The sequence below is a fragment of the Sus scrofa genome, chromosome 12 (genome assembly GCF_054392235.1).
Source record: "Sus scrofa isolate SSC_HxYL_T2T_F1_AM1 chromosome 12, Sscrofa_HxYL_maternal_Yorkshire_Landrace_v2.0, whole genome shotgun sequence".
In the NCBI taxonomy this organism is placed as follows: domain Eukaryota; kingdom Metazoa; phylum Chordata; class Mammalia; order Artiodactyla; family Suidae; genus Sus; species Sus scrofa.
In genome coordinates, this window is record NC_139394.1 from 38,164,859 (window position 1) to 38,182,734 (window position 17,876).

The 17,876-nt window shown below is 51.3% G+C and overlaps 1 protein-coding gene across 25 annotated transcripts in view; it reads left to right on the forward strand.

Moving 5' to 3' along the window:
- The window catches only part of MSI2 (musashi RNA binding protein 2), a 438,300-nt gene that overhangs the window by 269,931 nt on the left and 150,493 nt on the right, over window positions 1–17,876 (forward strand). For 24 of the 25 annotated variants that reach the window (XR_002336815.2, XR_002336816.2, XM_021066169.2 and 21 more), the window contains one exon: window positions 9,975–10,023. Coding sequence is in view for 22 of the 25 variants with exons in the window: in XM_021066169.2 (XP_020921828.1) it covers window positions 9,975–10,023 (49 nt within the window). In the remaining 3 variants the exon portion in view is untranslated. Of the gene's footprint in view, window positions 1–9,974; window positions 10,730–14,809; window positions 15,380–17,876 lie in introns of all 25 variants that reach the window. The other variant, XR_014820276.1, reaches the window with a different exon arrangement.

The following is a 17,876-nucleotide window of genomic DNA, read 5'->3' on the forward strand; positions in this document are numbered from 1 at the left end:
CTGAGCAGGGGGTCTTGCCTGCTTTTATACGTAGCATAGCTGATGCTCCAGAATGGAGTCCTTTGGAGACCCCACCTGGCACGTGGCCATTTTATAAATTCCTAATTGCCATCGGATGCACCTTGGGGTTTGTTTTTGTTTGAGTTAAATGGGAAAATGGAATGACCCCACCAGCATTAAAAAAGTGCAAGTAGGAAAAAAAAAAAAAATTGGGCCAGTAAACCAGAGTCTTGCCAATGGGGATAGAACATTTCAGCCATAGTAAGACTCGGGAGCCTGCTATGAAGGGTGTAGGAAGGGTACTTAATGCTGCTGAATTGCTTATCAAAAAAAATGTTAAGATGGCAAATTTTATGTTATGTCTATTCTACTACCCAAAAAATGTTGGGAGAAGCTAAGCAGACTGTCTTGTTACTTGGTTAAGGCATGGGCGTGGCCTAAAATAGACAAGCTTTTAGGTGGGTGCAGACTAGAATTTTTTGAGTCTTGGAATGAAGGAGAAAGTGCCTAGAGGCAGCAGCTAAAAACCACTCAGGAGCAGCTCCGTCGCTGCTGCAGCCTCCCAGGCGTGAACGCACACAGACGGTGATGAAAAAATCCTAGTGATGTATTTACGTTTTTTTAAGTCCTGTGTTCAGTTTTTGGTGCTTCTGAGCTCCTTCCAGGGCAGAACTTTGGCTCCAAGTTTGGTGAGGAGCCCTGAAAAAGCCACCCATGGCAAAGGGCCTGCCAGATCTGGACTTCTGGCAGGGGACAGCCAGCCAGTCTTCAGGCAGCCGAGGATCCAGCTAAAGCCTATGTCCACACACATACGCTGTGATTAAGGCTCAGCTGTATTTAGCCATTTAGAACAGTGGTTCTCAGCCTTGGCTGCACCCCAGGACCCCTGGGGGAGCTTTAAACACTCCTCTGCCAGGCTCCCCCATCCCGGAGCCCCGATTTACCTGGTCAGGCTGGGGCCCCTGGCAGCAGGGAGTTTTTTTAAGTTCCTCGGGTGATGTGGTGAGCAGTCAAGGTTGAACACCGCTGATCTAGATTTCAGCATGAACTAATGGGCTTTTCTCACCTGCTCCCTTTTCTCCTCCATTCTTCCTTTTGGGGCAATGATTAAAGATAGATCGTCCCCTCTTTGCAAGGCTGGATCATACTGAGCAGTTTCATTTCAATAAACTAGACATCCTTACAGAGCTCGGGGGGGGGGGGCAGGGGGCGGGGAGTAGATTTGAGTTTTGTTCAAGCTGGTTGGAGAAGAATCCCAGAGCTGTGCCTTCTTATATGCAGAAGCAATCCCGGGATAAGGCAGCCTCCAGCCCCAGCGTGGATGCCAGGCTCCTCTGTCCCGGGCCGTCCTGCCTCTTACATGAGACTCACTCCACCCTTGTGACTTGAGTGCCTTGAGTTTATAGAGCTTAAGCAGGCCTGATAAACCCTGCCCACCGGAGTATCACGGTATTGCATTTATGGGCGTTTATTTAAGCTAACGCTTGAAGCGTTTGAGTGGGAGCAGGAAGCGAAATTGAAGGGCATTTGTTCTGGGGGAGTTTGAAGAGCTGCGTTTTCTTCTTCTGCCTTTCCTCTCCCTCCTTGTGTCTGACCAGATAATTTAAGGATCATTTGAAGTGCCATTTCCTGCTTTGCTCTCAATACATATGGTGTGTGGGTATGTGTGTATTTGTATCCCAAGTGGGGTAAGAAATCTCTCCGGGCGTGTTGGCCAGCCACAGCAAAGCTCTGAGACATCCTCACAGCCCAGAGAATTTGCGAAGGACCAGTGGTGGACGAGATACTCCTGGAGGTTGTCCCAGAAGGCCCTGCGGTCCGTTGAGGCCTTCTAGACAGGGTCTCTATGGATGGATCGCAGGTGACTATCTCATATAGTTTCCTCCTTTCACAGATGAGAAACTGAGGACTGAGAATCGAGGTGACGTGTCCTCAGTGAGTTGGAATTAAAACCCAGATCCTGCCCATGCTTTGGGCAACACCGCCTGCCATGCTCAGCTGCGTCCCATCCCTTTCTGAGTTATTATCTGCAATTCTTTCCCCTTTTGTCATCTCCTGGGAACAAGTTTCCCATATCCTCAAATCAGCTTCACATGGAGTTCCCATTGTGGCTCAGAGGTAAGGAACCTGACTATGATCCATGAGGATGCGGGTTCGATCCCTGGCCTTGATCAGTAGATGAAGGATCCATAGTTGCCATGAGCTGCGGTGTATGTCGCAGGCGAGGCTTGGATCTGCTGTTGCTGTGGCTGGCAGCTTCAGCTCCAATCTGACCCTCTAACCTGGGAACCTCCGTATGCCTTGGGTGCAGCCCTAGAGACCAGAAAAAGAAAAAAGAAAAAAAAAAATAAGCTTCACTCACCTGCTATGTACTTGGGGAGCCAAAACCACAGGCAGCATTGCTGACCTTTCTCTGAAGGAGCTTCTTGGCTTTGTGACTTGAAAGCGTCCCTCTTCGGCCCGTCCATGAGCTAAAAAGTCTCACCTCTGGGACAAGATCGGCGGCATCTTCAGCTGCTTCTGAATTCACTCAGCAAGGATGTCTGGCTCACAGTACATCTTTAGACATTCTAAAGAGGGTTCGCTCATTCATTAAATGAATTAGGAGTAGCGAGGCATCACCCACTGACTGGAGTGCTCATTATTGCAGATTTTCATGGTGCTCATTTAGTGAGCAGCGCGAGGCCGGTTTCTCTTGGCGTTTCCAGGATCTGGGTTCAACCGCACTCCCGGGTGAGACTGCAAAGCAGTCCCTTCACACCCTCCTACCTGTATTCTGCTGGAAAGGGGCATTGATCGTTTCATACTCAGCTCACGTTCCACTCCTTTTCTCGCCTTCGTTCACAGCCGAGTGTTATTTGAGACTGTCTGCCTAGCTTCTTAGATAGGAAACAATTTTTTTTTTTTTTTTTTTGAGAGCAGGGACTGTGTATGAGTCACCTGTTGCCACGAGAGTGCTGTGTAACAAACGACCCCAAAACCTCAGTAGCAGACAATAGGTGTTTACTTTCGGAGTCTGCCGTCCCCTGAGAGCCGTTCTCCTGATACTGGCTGGCTCCCTGGCATGGTTGGAAGGTGACCAGCTGTCAGCCCATCTAGACTGGCCTCACCTGGGGCAACTGAGGAGACTTGGCCCTGCCCCACAGTCTCTCGCCCCCCAGCAGGCCAGCCTGGGCATGCCCTTCTCACGGTGACGGCAGAGGAGAGAGAGAGAGAGCAAGGTGCAACATAGGGACCCTCATAAGGCCGGGCCCCAAACAGACATCCTAGTCTCTCCACCTCTTTTATTGACTGTAGGAAGCCAAGAACTGGTACACAGGATGGGGAAAGAGGCTCTGCCTCTGTCGAAAAAGAGGAACTACAGAACTACAGAATAAAGGGTATGGGGTCATGAATGCAACCCATACACCATGGACCTCTATCATTTGCCTCTTATTTGGAACTTAGGCTGAGGCTTTGCCTCTAGTGTGTACCTACTGAATACATGTCCCGCCAGAGTCAAGTCACTTGAATCATTTTCTAATCAAGTCTGAGTTGACTGAAGGGTGTAGACATTAGCTGGAGTTTACCCATTAGAAGGAAAGTTTTCTTGTCCTCCGAGGAGAACCTCAATTTTTTCTGCATTGGGTGTGGGGACAGCTTGGTTGCCAATGAGTCCCTCTTCTTGTCCTCTTTTCCGTTGTGCGTTCTGCTGTTGTCATTTGAAGGATCTTGGAGTTTAAGTGTCCGAGAGACAGGGAACGCAGGGGGAGACCATGGCCATGCTGACGTGCCTTGGTTGCCTCCGGGAGAGAATTTGGTGCACATATTGAGCGCTGAGTGTATGTAAAGAGAAAGAAGCAGCTCTGACCAGTGTCTTTAACTTTTGTTCGTGTTTCTCATCCCTGAGAGCAGCACATGGAAAGTGGGTCCCCAGGCCAGCAGCTTGTGTCTGCATCACTCAGGAGCCTATTAGAAATGCACATGCTGCTTCCTGAATCAGATGGGGAGGTGGTGGCTTGGGGAGCAGCCTGGGGGCAGCCCTTAAGAGGTTTCCCAGGGAATTCTGATGAGGAGGTTGGAGAGGCCCTGCCCAGCCCCCTTGGGCCATGGAGACCCACGACTGACCCGCTGAGGAGGTCATGGCTAGTCTGAGCCTGGCGATAGTCACGTGCTCAGGGCCTCCTGGTGTCTCACCCAGATGTCCGGGGTGGGGGGCTCCCCAGCCACCTCCCTTACAAGTTACTTGCCCTGCTGTGTCATTCACAAAGATTCACCAACGAGGATGCCACCCCCACTGTAAGTTATTAGAAGGCCCATCTCAAGGTTGGGACAAACTCCTTCTCCCCAGACAGACCAGGCCTGTGCCAGGAAGTGGCACGGACTGTGCTCAGGTTCGAACACCTCCTCTCCGTCTTGCACCCTCCCTCTGGGGACCCCCGGGACCACTATGCCTGTGGGCCCCCACCTCTGGTATGAAGAAGTCTCTCTGGCCGATGAGGGCATTGTCAACACAGCATAAATCCCAATGCTCAGAGTTCCCGTTGTGCCTCAGCAGTAATGAACCCTACGAGGATCCATGTCCTCATGGGTTCGATCCCTGGCCTCACTCAGTGGGTTCAGGATCCAGCAGTGCCGTGAGGTGAGGTCGCAGACTCTGGGAATCTGTGTTGGCTGTGGCTGTGGTATAGGCTGGCAGTTTGACCCCTAGCCTGGGAATTTCTATATGCTACAGAAGTGTCCCTAAAAAGAAAAAAATAATAATACCAGTGATGATTTTGAGGAGGAGGGTGTCATTTCAGCAGAGCGAATGGAGTTTTCTCCCCCAAGTCAGAAAACTACCTGTGCCCAGCACCACCTTCCCCCCGCCCCTCCCCCCCCAGGCTCTGTAGCGTTCTTTTTTTTTTTTTTTTTTTTGTCTTTTTGTCTTTTTGCCATTTCTTGGGCTGCTCCTGCGGCATATGGAGGTTCCCAGGCTAGGGGTCAAATTGGAACTGTAGCTGCCAGCCTACGCCAGAGCCACAGCAACGTGGGATCCGAGCCGCGTCTGCAGCCTACACCACAGCTCATGGCAATGCCGGATCCCTAACCCACTGAGCAAGGGCAGGGATCGAACCGCAACCTCACGGTTCCTAGTCGGATTCGTTAACCACTGCGCCACAATGGGAACTCCTGTAGTGTTCTTCTAACTCCGTGAACAAGGCCTGGCCTGCAGGCTGAAGTGAGTGACTCTGCACAGCCAACTAATCTACCGTGTGTGTGTCTGTGTGTGTGTGAGAGAGAGAAACAGACAGACAGATGGACAAATGGACAGAGTTTTCCGTTCACTCCCTGCAGGGCTGGACACCAGCTACCTTGACCGTGTCCCTCCCACCCCTGTGATGGAGGCTCACACAAGCCGCTTCTGTGTGATTCACATAGCACCGTGAGAAACAGCCCCGTATGTGAAGCCGTGTTTTTCATTCTATTCAGTCTTTGTATATTCAAATTCTTCCAGTTTCAGCTCTTGCTGTTCTGCCAGATTTCCATCGCATTGAAGGCTTCTCTGAATTAATAAGTGTTTTGCCGTCGCTGAAAAGTTTTTCTCCCTGCAAGCACCAGGACTTATCCATATTGATCCCCCCCCCTTTCTCTTTCCTCCCTAGCTCCTTCGTAGATGTTTTATTTTGTAAAGTGTTAATGGAATTTTTCTCTCTCCCTGACACTCTATCTATTCAGGAGGGCTTTGCGTGGCCCATTGTGCACGGGCCCATAGAGAGGAGGGCTCTTTATTTTTTACGACAATGGTTGCCCCCCAAAACATACACTGATCCTCCTCGCCCACCAGGGTGGAGTGAACGTTGGGAGGGCAGCGTCAGAAAACATCCAGACGCAGGAAGGAAAAGAGGGGCCCCATTATACACGGTGGAAAGGGGCGAGGGGGTTGAAAATACTTTTTAAAAAATTCAAAATATTTATTTCCTATGGAGATCTGTGTTTCAGTCCCCAAAACACGGCCAACACAGAAGGGAGGCTGTTTTTCATACTGTTCCGCATTTTCAGCTCAAAAGAAGGACTTGGCAAATGTCTTAGAAAATATGGCGATGGATGTGAAACAGATGCCACATTTACCTGCGCGATACCCCGCAGGCTTCACCCGCCACCCACTGGCACCCCAGGCAGTGGAAGCCTTATCAAGGCCCAGGGTCTGAGTCTGCGATGCCATATGCTCAAGTGTGACGGCTCTGTGTACAAACAAACCAGCTGATCTTCTGGTGGTTTTGCTTGAGGGGTGCACGGGGAGGCAGACGGTGTGTGGTGTATCCCTCAGCAGGTGCCTGGGGGCGCTCATCAAGCCTGCCTGGCCAGGGAGGGGTCTGGTGAAGACGCCCCACTCTCTAAACGAGCATCCCCCCTCCCCCCACCTCAGCCTGGTGCCCGGGAGAGAGAGGACAGCTCCCTGCTGAGGAGCAGTCACCATGCAAGGCCATTTGCCTCCCAGTAACTGACTTCAGAAATGGGGACCAGAAGGGGAAGGCCCCAGGAGCCTGTTTGTTCAGGCTCGGTTGCTTAGCAACACAAGGGGGCCCTGACTCCAGAAGGGATGTTTAAGCTAGACCAGGCCCTTCGAGGTTTGTGTCTGGCTTGCCTACCCCCTCTTCCATTCTTACCTTGACTTTGCTTTTCCCCCTATTATCTTTGATCGCATCTAGAAAAATGGATTTGATTTGTCTGGAGGCACCATTTTCAACCTGGTTTTATTGCTTCGCCCAGTGTCTCCCCCCACCCCACCCCCCAGTTGGAGATGTGCCTCTGAGAAGAGTGAGGAATGAATAGCCGATGATTCTTTTTCTCAGCTGGCTTCGCTCAGGCCCCCAAGCTCATTTGTGAGCCTTTGAGCTCCACTGAACAGTGCTCATCCTACACACACACACACACACACACACACACACACACACACACACACACACGCTGAAATTACTCCAAGCATAGAGCCCTCTAGCTAACAGTTTTGTCCACTCAAAAGCACATGGTTGATTGTATTTTCACTGCCAACCTTGGGCACAGAATGAATGAGGCTGCTCACTTGGCCAAACCAGGTACAGTCCACAGGCTGGTGGACTTGACTTGACAACACTTGCACTAAAGATGTGTCTTTTGCGGTGCAAATAAAACACTGGAACGCAAATAAAAAGGAGTGGAAGGAGTTCCTGTCATGGCGCAGTGGTTAACGAATCCGACTAGGAACCATGAGGTTGCGGGTTCGATCCCTGGCCTTGCTCAGTGGGTTAAGGATCCAGTGTTGCCGTGAGCTGTGGTGTAGGTTGCAGACTTGGCTCGGATCCCGCATTGCTGTGGCTCTGGTGTAGGCCAGTGGCTACAGCTCCGATTGGACCCCTAGCCTGGGAACCTCCATATGCCGTGGGAGCAGCCCTAGAAAAGGCAAAAAGACCAAAAAAAAAAAAAAAAAAAAAAGGAGTGGAACACAAGTCCAATCCCCGTTGGATAAGTGTGTGTTTCTTGAGATCTACGTGGAACGTGAGCGTGGATCCTGAGTGTCTAGAAAATGACTGGAAGGGTTGCAGGATGATTGGAAGGATGGAGAAAGGGACTAGAAGAGAGACAGAAGCTGCCTTGGGAATTTTCCTCTCTTTGATGCTTTTGACAAGGTCCTAGCCTCAATGTATTAATCTGCTGGGGCTGCCATGACAGAGCCCCACAGGCTGGGTGGCGTAAAGGACAGAAATGTATTTTCCCACAATTCTGAAGGCTAGAAGTCTGGGGTTGAGGTGTTGACAGGTGATTTCTTCTGAGGCCCCTCGCCTTGGCTTGGGCGGGGGGAGGTGGCCACCTTCTCTCTGCATCTTCATTCAGTCTTCCCTTTGTAGCTCGGTCCAGATTTTCTCTTCTTGCAAGGACATCGGCTGTACAAATAAGAGCCATGCTATCGACTGCATTTTTATGTCATTACCTCTTTAAAGACCTCTCCAAACACCGTCGGATTCTAAGAGAGTATCTGAGACTCTGACTTCAATTTTGCGAATTTGGCCAGGGCGGGAGGTGGACACAGTTCCGTGTGTAACAACCAAGGTGGTAAAGTTCCGTTCTTTATAACTGGGGACAATTTAAATATCCATCAGGAAGATAATTGAGTAAACTACAGCTTTTCCCTCTGAAATACTATGCAGCAGTCAAGATAGTATTCATAATACCTCACACCCATAAGGCTGACTGCTGTTTTTTTTAAAAAAGGACATAATTAAGGAGTTTCTGTTGTGGCTCAGCAGTTAACAAACCCGACTGGTATCCATGAGCATGTGGGTTCGATCCCTGGCCTCGCTCAGTGGGTTAAGGATCCGGCGTTGCCGTGAGCTGTGGTGTAGATTGTAGACATGGCTCGGATCTGGCGTGGCTGTGGCTGTGGTGTAGGCCGGCGGCTATAGCTCTGATTGGATCCCTAGCCTGGGAATCTCCATATGCCTCGGGTTTGGCCCTAAAAAGGCAGAGACCAAAGGAAAGGCATAATTGACAGGTGTTGGTCTGGATGTGGAGAAACTGGAACCCGCGTGCCCTGTCAGTGGGGATATAAAATGGTACAGCTGCTGTGGAAAACAGTGTGACAGTTTCTCGAAAAATTAAAAATAGAATTACCATATGAGCTAGCAATTTCGCTTCTGAGTATATATACCCCAAAAGAATTGAAAGCAGAGACTGGGAGTTCCCGTCGTGACTCAGCAGAAACTAATCTGACTATTAATCATGAGGACGTAGGTCTGATCCCTGACCTCAGTGAGTGGGTTAAGGATCCGGTGTTTCTGTGAGCTGTGGTGTAGGTTGCAGACTCTGCTCAGATCTGGCGTTGCTGTGGCTGTGGTGTCAGCCGGCAGCTACAGCTCCAATTCAACCCCTAGCTTGGGAAGCTCCGTATGCCATGGGTGCGGCCGTAAAAAGACAAAAAGAAAGAAAGAAAGCAGAGACTGGAGATATTTGTTCACCCATGTTCATAGCAGCATCATTCACAGTAGCTAAAACCCAAGTGTCCACCCACGGACAGATGGATAAGCCAGCGTGATCTGTACATAAGTGGAATGGATGAAGCTTTAGACACTAGGCTGAGCGAAATAAGCCAGTCACGAAAAGACAAGTATTGTGTGATTTTCCTTATACAAAGCACTTGGAGTGGTCACAGACGTAGGGACAGAAAGTAGATGGGTGGCTGCCGTAGGCTGAGAGGACGGAGGAGGTGGGGAGTTACAATTTAATGGGGTTGCAGCTGCAGTTTTTCAAGATGAAGAAAGTCCTGGAGATGAGCGGTGATGAGGATAGTGCGACGTTACGAATGTGTTTAATACCCCTCAATGCTACATTTAAATGGTTATGGTGGCAATTTTTATGTTATGTGTATTAAATAAACCACAATAAAAAAATAGGACAATAGTATGCATGGTGGTTATAATCTGCGAATTGTTTGCCATGTTGCACTGTTATCTTAAAAAAGAACAGGGAAAATTCCATATACAGTATGATTTAAACTATTAAAATAGGCATAGATTTTTTTTTTTTTTTAAAGCAGAAACTGATGGGCAGTGCAACAGATGTTAACTGTGGCCGTGCTAGGTTAGAAAGACTAATTTTTTTTTCTTTTTTTTTTTTCCTGCTTTTTAGGGCTGCACCTGCAGTATATGGAAACTCCCAGGCTAGGGGTCTAATCAGAGCTGCAGCTTCCGGCCTCAGCCATGCAGGATCCATGCTGCGTCTGCGACTTATACCACAGCTCAGGGCAATGCCGATTCTTCACCCACTGATCGAGGCCAGGAATCGAACCCCAAACTTCATGGTTCCTAGTCGGATCCATATCTGCTGCGCCACAACGGGAACTCCTTTTTTTCCTAATATTTGTATTTTCAAATAGTTTCTTCTGTAAGGGAGACTGCCCGCCCCCCCCCCCCCATTTTTACTGTTTTGTATCTTTTGTTGAATTCCTTTATGAAGCAGACTCTCTGTTTGCTTTGCAGGTGGAGGATGCAATGCTGATGTTTGATAAGACGACCAACAGGCACAGAGGTAAGTGCCCCCATGGGAGAAGGTCGCCCCTCGTCCTCTCCTGGCTTCCACCTCTTCTCACCCCCAATCCTCCAGACAAACGACACAGTGACAACTCCAAAATCGGGCAGGTGGGGGGTGACGTCCGTGGTAGGTCTGTATTAATGGGGGGGCCACGACTGCAGCGAGCATGGATATCGGACAGTTAACACACACCACTGCCTTGTCGGATGGTGAGCTGGCGTCTAATTATGCAGCCACACCCAACATGCGCCCTGATAACACTTCCAGTCCTGGCTTCCTTAGTCTTTGCGAAACCACGGCACCCCGCGCTCCCAGTGGAAATGATTCACAGCGGTGACTCAGTTGGGTTCTCAATTTGCATTGAAGGAGGTGGTGTAGATACTGTCAGTCTAAAGGGGAAAAACAAAGCCTCGTCGTAGGTTTATTCGTTGTGTACTGTGACTTGGGACTTGGAAACGCCCTTCCGTGGCACTTGAATGTTTCCAGGCCGTCTGCACTCATATTTTCTCCTGAGCGCTTACCGTCCTGTCCATGTTTTAGAAAACGGGTCGTTGGCTTTCCTGTCCTGGTGCAGCGGAAACGAATCCGACTAGGAACCATGAGGTTGTGGGTTCGATCCCTGGCCTCGTGCAGTGGGTGAAGGATCCGGCGTTGCCATGAGCTGTGGTGTAGGTCGCAGACATGGCTCAGATCTGGTGTTGCTGTGGCTGTGGCATAGGCTGGTGGCTACAGCTCCGATTAGACTCCTAGCCTGGGAGTTTCCATATGCCACGGGTGCAGCCCTAAAAGGACAAAAGACAAAAGAAAAAAAAAAAGGGAAGAAAACGGGTCGTACCTTTGGGTCTATGAACTCTTGAAATGACATGCAAATGTTTTATGTTTTTCTTGGGAGAGTCTTTGTAGCTTTGAATAGATTCCCAAAGGGGTCTCTGACCTCTGTTACCCCCCCCCCAAAAAATAAGACATTGAAATGATTGCTTTTAAAAGAAAATTGGACAAATCTCGAAAATCCTCCCCAGAGGAAGCAGGGTCAAAAGGTAGGGTTTTGTGTTCCATCCTTCTGTTCTCAGGAAGCTCCTGGTTTCTGGGGTTCCTGTTAACCGGGGGATAATGACAGGAGGGTTTCCGAAGGGGGTGGTGGTGGCAGGAAGCAGTGTTCTTGAGAGAAGGCTCCAACGAGCAGCGTTTCCTCGGCACTTGGATTGCATTTCGATGTTTCTTGTGTTGTTTACATTCTTGCTGTCACCTGTGATTAGAAGCAGTTACCCAGGGCTGACGGTACGTCTCTCCTGTTCTGAGCAGGCAGGCTGGGGGAAAGGGAGGAAGGAGTGGGGTGGGTCGGATGCTGGCGGGGGTGGGAGAAGGAGGGGGCTGTCCTGAGTGCGCCTGGGAATCTGGCATCTCCCGCATCCATCTACAGCATCCTTAACAGGCAAGGCAGAAAACCGGACCGTCCGTGATGTCTGTGTTGGGAATGGATGGGGAGGGGCTGGAGGATGAGGAGTGGGGCGAGGCAAGGGGAGAAGGCAAGGGAAGAAGACAAGCGGGAGCCCGATTGCCTTTGTCTTCTGCAGTGCAGTGCTCTGTCTGGAGTGAGGGCCAAGGAGCCAGTGGAAGGTGGTGCCCGTGATGGGTGGTCCTGGGTCACCTGCCTGTGTGGCACCAATCTTTACGGTTTTCCCAGCAGCGCTTCCACAGGCATCCTCGGACTTGGTCTTCATGGCAGCCCCCAAACGGTTGCTGCGACTAGGGGAAAATCCCCTACGTTCTTTATGCCTCAGTTTATTCATCTGTAAAATGGGGGCAATATAGTACCTCTGTATAGGATGGTTGGAGAGGGTGCTGCCAAGTCCATCAACGTCATAAACGTAGCTGTCATCGTTGTCGTCGTCATCCTCCTCCTGTTACCATCTTCCCCTAGGTTCTGAGGATGGGACAATGGAGGCATAGAGGGGGCGCTTCCCCCAAGGTCAGAGCAGGGACTCTCACCCAGGACGAGACCGCTTCCTGCTCTTTATCATCTCCACGTGGGCTTGAGTTTGTTAAGGTGGATGTTTTCATCCCTCTGTCTTCGGTGAGGGCGAGATCCGTCTGAACGTGGCACTGGTGGTCAGTGTTGGAATTTCAGAATCCTAGAAGTTTCCCGAGTGGCTTCTAGGCAGTGCTGTTGTTGTTGTCTTTTTTTTTTTTTTTTGTCTTTTTAGGGCGTCACCTGCTGCATATGAAAGTTTCCCAGGCTGGGGGTCTAATGGGAGCTTCAGCTGCTGGCCTATGCCAGAGCCACAGCAACACGGGATCAGAGCCATGTCTGCGATCTACACCACAGCTCACAGCAATGCCGGATCCTTCACCCACGGAGCAAGGCCAGGGATCGAACTCACTCGCTCATGGTTCCTAGTCATGTTCGTTACCACTGAGCCATAATGGGGCCTCCCCATTCTTGTTTCAATATCAGTGAATGATGGTGTTTGGGGTCTCCTGCTCTGGGCCCGGCCCTGTATGGATGAGTCATCTCATGGAACCCTCTCAACTGTGCAGGGAAAGAGGCTTGTCATCGTCTGAGGGACCGAGAGGGCTGGTGACTTGGGTCCCTCAGCTGGTGGTTGACAGAGCTGGATTCACATGCAGGATGTCAGGCTCTGGAACGCACTGCAGAGGAGGGGCCGGGGGAACTTATCCCCAGAGGCCTCCGACTGTGGGTGAAGTCTCTTCCCCTTCTCCAAAGGCGCCAGGCAGCGCAGGGATGGGGCAGCGGTCCCTCCGTGACCGGGTGAGGGGAGTGTTCCCTGTTGTTCGGTGAAGGGAGGTCATTCCAGGGCCCAGGGATCAGTGGCTTCAGGAATGTCATCACTCACTGGCCCAGGTCAGGACTTCCCGGCAGCGCTGGCAGGAAGCAGGGTGGGCAGAGCCCCTGGTGTAAGCACAGCCCTGCCCCCAGCCAAGGCAAGGCCTGCCCGACATCCTTAGGCCCTGCCAGCATTCAGGATTCCTGTGATGGGTGCTGGACTTCTTCGGTAATTCATAGTATCAGAACAAGATGAAAGGCAGAGTCTTTTATTTTAAAAAGTATTAAAAATCGGAATTCCCATTGCGGCTCAATGGGTTAGGATCCCGGTATCGTGTCTGTGAGGATGCAGGTTCGATCCCTGACCTCGCTCCATGGGATGAGAATCTGGCATTGCCGCAAGCTGCAGTGGAGGTCACAGACACGGCTCGGATCTGGCATTGCTGTGACTGTGGTGTAGGCTGGCAGCTGCAGCTCTGATTGGACCTCTAGCCCAGGGAGCTTCCATATGCCGCAGGTGCAGCCCTAAAAAGAGAAAAAAAAAAATTTTTTTTTTTTTTTTTTTTTTTAAAGATGATGGCAGAGCTTTCAACCAGGAGTGAAGCCTTTCTGAGCACAGGCTGCCCACCCATCTAAGAAGCTGGTCTGAGTGGACGCAGCCTGCAGGCCAGCTGGATGCTGCTTGACAGGGGAGGGGAGGTGGGGAGAGAAGGCAAGAGGGACAGAGTGTAGAATATTCGACAGGAAGGACCTGCCTGACACCTGCCGCCGCTTTCCTCCTGTATAGAAATCTGCTTCCATGGTTCTTCCCGTGTAGACAGGGGAGTTTTGGCCCATACATGCTTTCCAGCCACCTCCAAACATCTGAGGAGTTTCTCTTTGGACTGGGCGCTGAAGCTGGGGTGATACTTCAGTGATTCAGAGCATTAGGGAAGGCATTTTTTTTTTTTTTTTTTTTTTTTTTTAAAGAACGTATCACAGTAGAAGCACAAATCAGGGGTGTGGAGCAAGCGGGCCCCACAGCCCTGGTCTGATGGAGTGTGCATTTGGAATCAGGTGATAAGCACAAGAAAATAAAATCCTTCTGCAGCCACCTTGCCCCAACCTTCCCTTCACCTCCTCGGCTTCCTGTTTTCCATTATCTTGTCAAGAGGAAAGTGCTGCTGTGGCAGAAGTTTGAGGACACCTCTCTGGCTGGCACTGCCGCCAGCTTTCTGCTTAAAGAGGCCCGGGCCATTTACCCCTCCGTGCTGTCCTGGCACCTGCTCATCCCTTCCCGGCAACTTCTAACCCAGCCCCGCAGGGCAGCCCGGGCGGTGATGTGTTTTCACCTGCGAGCCCCGGGACCTGTTTTCCACGGCTGTGCAGGCAAACCCCCGAGGTGCAGGGGTCTGGCTTTCTAGGGGTCAGGTCAGCCAGGCTCACGGCCCCACTCAGGCCACACTTGCCATTCTGAGCTGGGGAGTCAGGGCAGAATTTCCACGTCTTGCCCCACAGTGTCCGCTCCTTCCCTGTCCCCACCCTGGTCCTCCAGGCACAAGGGGGGCCCTTGGTTACATTCCCACCGAAGTTTGCTTCTTTTTCACAGAAGCACCAGCCTTTATTTCTTCCCCGTTTACATCGGCGCTGGGACTCCGTAGCACCGTGGGAAAGAGTCCCGGGGACAGCAGACGCTGAGCCCTCCAGGGATGTGTGGCCTCCGTCCTGGAAGCAGGACAGTCACTCGGCATCTGACTCACACGGAAGTCCTTAGAGGGACGCCTTCCCGCTTCTGCTGCCCCTTGGTGTTTAGCCCCGGAGCACTTTTCCTAACCTCCCGGAACCCCTCAGGCTCCGCCTCTGGAAGATATAGCAACTGAGAGTGATGAGCTCCAGGACCTGAAATAGGTTTCTGGCTTTGGGCTTTTTTTTTTTTTTTTTTTTTTTAATGTCTTTTTGCCATTTCTTGGGCCGCTTCCGCGGCATATGGAGGTTCCCAGGCTAGGGGTCGAATCGGAGCTGTAGCCACCGGCCCACACCAGAGCCACAGCAACGCGGGATCCGAGCCCTGTCTGCAGCCTACACCACAGCTCACGGCACCGCCAGATCCTTAACCCACTGGGTGAGGCCAGGGATCGAACCTGCAACGTCATGGTTCCTAGTCAGATTCATTAACCACTGAGCCGCCACGGGAACTCTCCTGGCTTTTGGCTTTTGAACTGGAAGTATGTCCCAGGTTATTTCCTTTTTTTTTTTTTTTTTTTTTTTTTTTCTTTTTTTGAGCCAGAGAGGGGGAGCTGTTGTCACAGGTTGGGATATCCTTGAGGTGGGGCTCGGCATATGGGAGCTTCACTGGGAGATGGGGCGATGCCAACCTGTGATGCCCTGGGGAATTGGAAGAGAGGGTGATCCTCCAGCTGTCCCAGTTACTCCTGTGTGTGGATCAGTCATTGGAGGCAACCCATCTGGGAGGCAGGTGTGACGTGGGCCGGAACTGAGGAAGTCCTGGAGGGGGCGCCAGCAGGGGCCATCGTCCAGCCTCTGGGGAAGAGGACCATCGTCCCCGACATCCCAGTGCACACTGTGGTGGTACCGGGTTCTGTGTAAACTCGGTTGTGTTAACACTCCCGGTGGAAACAGCCACTTTCTGAGCACCCGCATACCAGGTGCTTAGCACCTGCTGTGGGATCTTTCCGACAGGTAGCTGTAGGTGAACAGAGCTGCCCAGAGTCGCACGCTAGTCTGTGCAAAGCTCAGATGTAAACCCAGCCTGTGTGCCCCTGAGCCCATGCTTTTAGCTGGTCTGCAAGCACAGGGCTAGGCAGTGGTTTAAAGCAGGGGAATTGGTGATCTTAAGGATGGGAGCATCTGTTTGTTTGGGTTTGTTTTTTTTGTTTGTTTGTTTTTGTTTTTGTTTTTTTGCCTTTTAGGGTCACACCTACGACCTATGAAAGTTCCCAGGCTAGGGGCCAAATTGGAGCTGCAGCTGCCGGTCTACACCACAGCCACAGCAACATGGGATCTGAGCTATGGGTCTGCGACTACACCACAGCTCACAGCAACACTGGATCCTTAACCCACTGAGCGAGGCCAGGGATCGAACCTGTGTCCTCATGGATGCTAGTTGGGTTCATTAACTGCTGAGCCACGAAGGGAACTTGGGGAGCATCTTATTGCTAGTCCTTCTGTACACCTAGCCTCGTGCTAGACTACAGTGTTCCTCCATTTTCAGATGGAGAAACCCAGGGGTGTGGAGCTCGGGAATGCCGCAGGGCAGGTTCCTGCAGCCAGGTGAGGGGCCGAGCTTTCAGTGGCCCCGCCCGTCGCTTCGTTCCCTGGCCTTCTCAGAAATGACTTGTGCCCTGGGGGGTGGGCGGGCAGAGAATGGTAGCTTTCCAGTCTTTTCAGAGTCATTTCATTTGCTCTCTAAACATTCTTAGGGGTGGGCTGAAAAATATTGGGCTGATCATCAAAGGATTTCATCATTGGGGAAAGTTTGTTGCTTTATCCTTGCAAAACTCAGATAAGATCTTGAATGCAGCATTGGTATTGATCCCAGAGCGGGGCTGGAGGTGGGCAGGGAGGGAAGAAGCCACACGGTGCTGTCTCTTCTAATTTGATTGTTGGTGGGCGGCTGGTTGAGAGCCAGGGGGCAGGAGGGAAGGTGAAATGCTTCAGCACTCTCTCCCCTCTCCCCACATCAGTTTGAGAAGGTGGATGGTGGGGAGACTGGCTGCTGAAACGCATCTCACACTCACTTCCTTGGCGGGGGGTGGGGTAGGGAGCCCCCGAGGAGCTCTTTCCAGGGCAGCCTCAGCTGTGCCCCCTCTCTCTGACGTCAGGGCCGGCACTGCCAGGTCCCTCTAAGTCTGGGGCATCAGCCAGGTGGCTGGAGGCCTCGCAGAAAATGAGACGAGTGTCTTTGAAGCTTCTCAGGTGGCCTGAGGAGGGTCAGCTGGGGAGGGAGTGCTTTTTGGCTGAGTACAAAGGAGGCACCTGGGGACAGGCCTTCTCCCTCCCCGAGGCTTCCATCACCCAGCAGGCCTGTTTGCTCCGGAATCGGGAACAGGATCCACCGAGAGAAAAGGAAAGATCTGTGTGATGGATGACTGCTCTCCGGACTGTTAGCAGTTGCTTTATTAGTGCAATGCTCATGGCTTTGGAAAGGAACAGCAGCTCTGAGGCAGCCCCCTGTCCCCCTCACAGAGCACCATCCCAGCTGGCTCCCTGCACACAGAGTCCTTTCCTGGGGCGGCTGGGCCTGCCCAGCGCTGCCCGGCTGGAAGGGTGCCCCGGTGGGCCCGGCGGCCAGAGGGAACAGCTTTCTGCAGGCTCACCTCAAGGCAGCCAGACTGAGCTTGGCTTCTCCCAGGAAGCTTGTACAGCATCTCTATCCCAAAAAGCAGTTGACCGAAGTTTCAGGTCTCCATCATTTGCGTGATGGGTTTATTTATGAAAACAGTGCCTGGGAGTTCCCGTTGTGGCGCAACGGAAACGAATCTGACCAGGAACCATGAGGTCGCAGGTTCAATCCCTGGTCTTGCTCAGTGGGTTGAGGATCCGGCATTGCCGTGAGTTATGGTGTAGGTTGCAGACACGGCTTGGATCTGGCGTTGCTGGCCAGCAGCTATGGCTCTGATTTGACCCCTAGCCTGGGAATTTTCATTTGCCGCGGGCGCAGCCCTAAAAAGACAAAAGACAAAAATAAATAAATAAATGAATGAAGTTAAAGCAAACAAAAAAAACCAAACAGTGTCTGTAAGATGTAGCTGAAGCCGGGCTAGAAGATAAAGCCTTTCTTAGGAGAAAAAACAGCCCTTAATGTCGTGACTACCTGCCAGACACTCACTTTTGAAATTGACCTCCCAAGTCCAGACTGACTCTCTCATGTACGCTAAAAATGATTAAAAAATCACACTGTGATTGTTTATTTATTGATGCCTGTTTCCCAAGGGGGAGGGAGAATGGAAAAAGAGTTTCACCAAAGGCGTAAATTAAATTAAAAATAAAAGGACGTGGCTTCATTTGTAGGTGTGGGATGTCAAAGATAATGTGTGTGCTTTTTTCCTGATGAGATTCTGTTTTG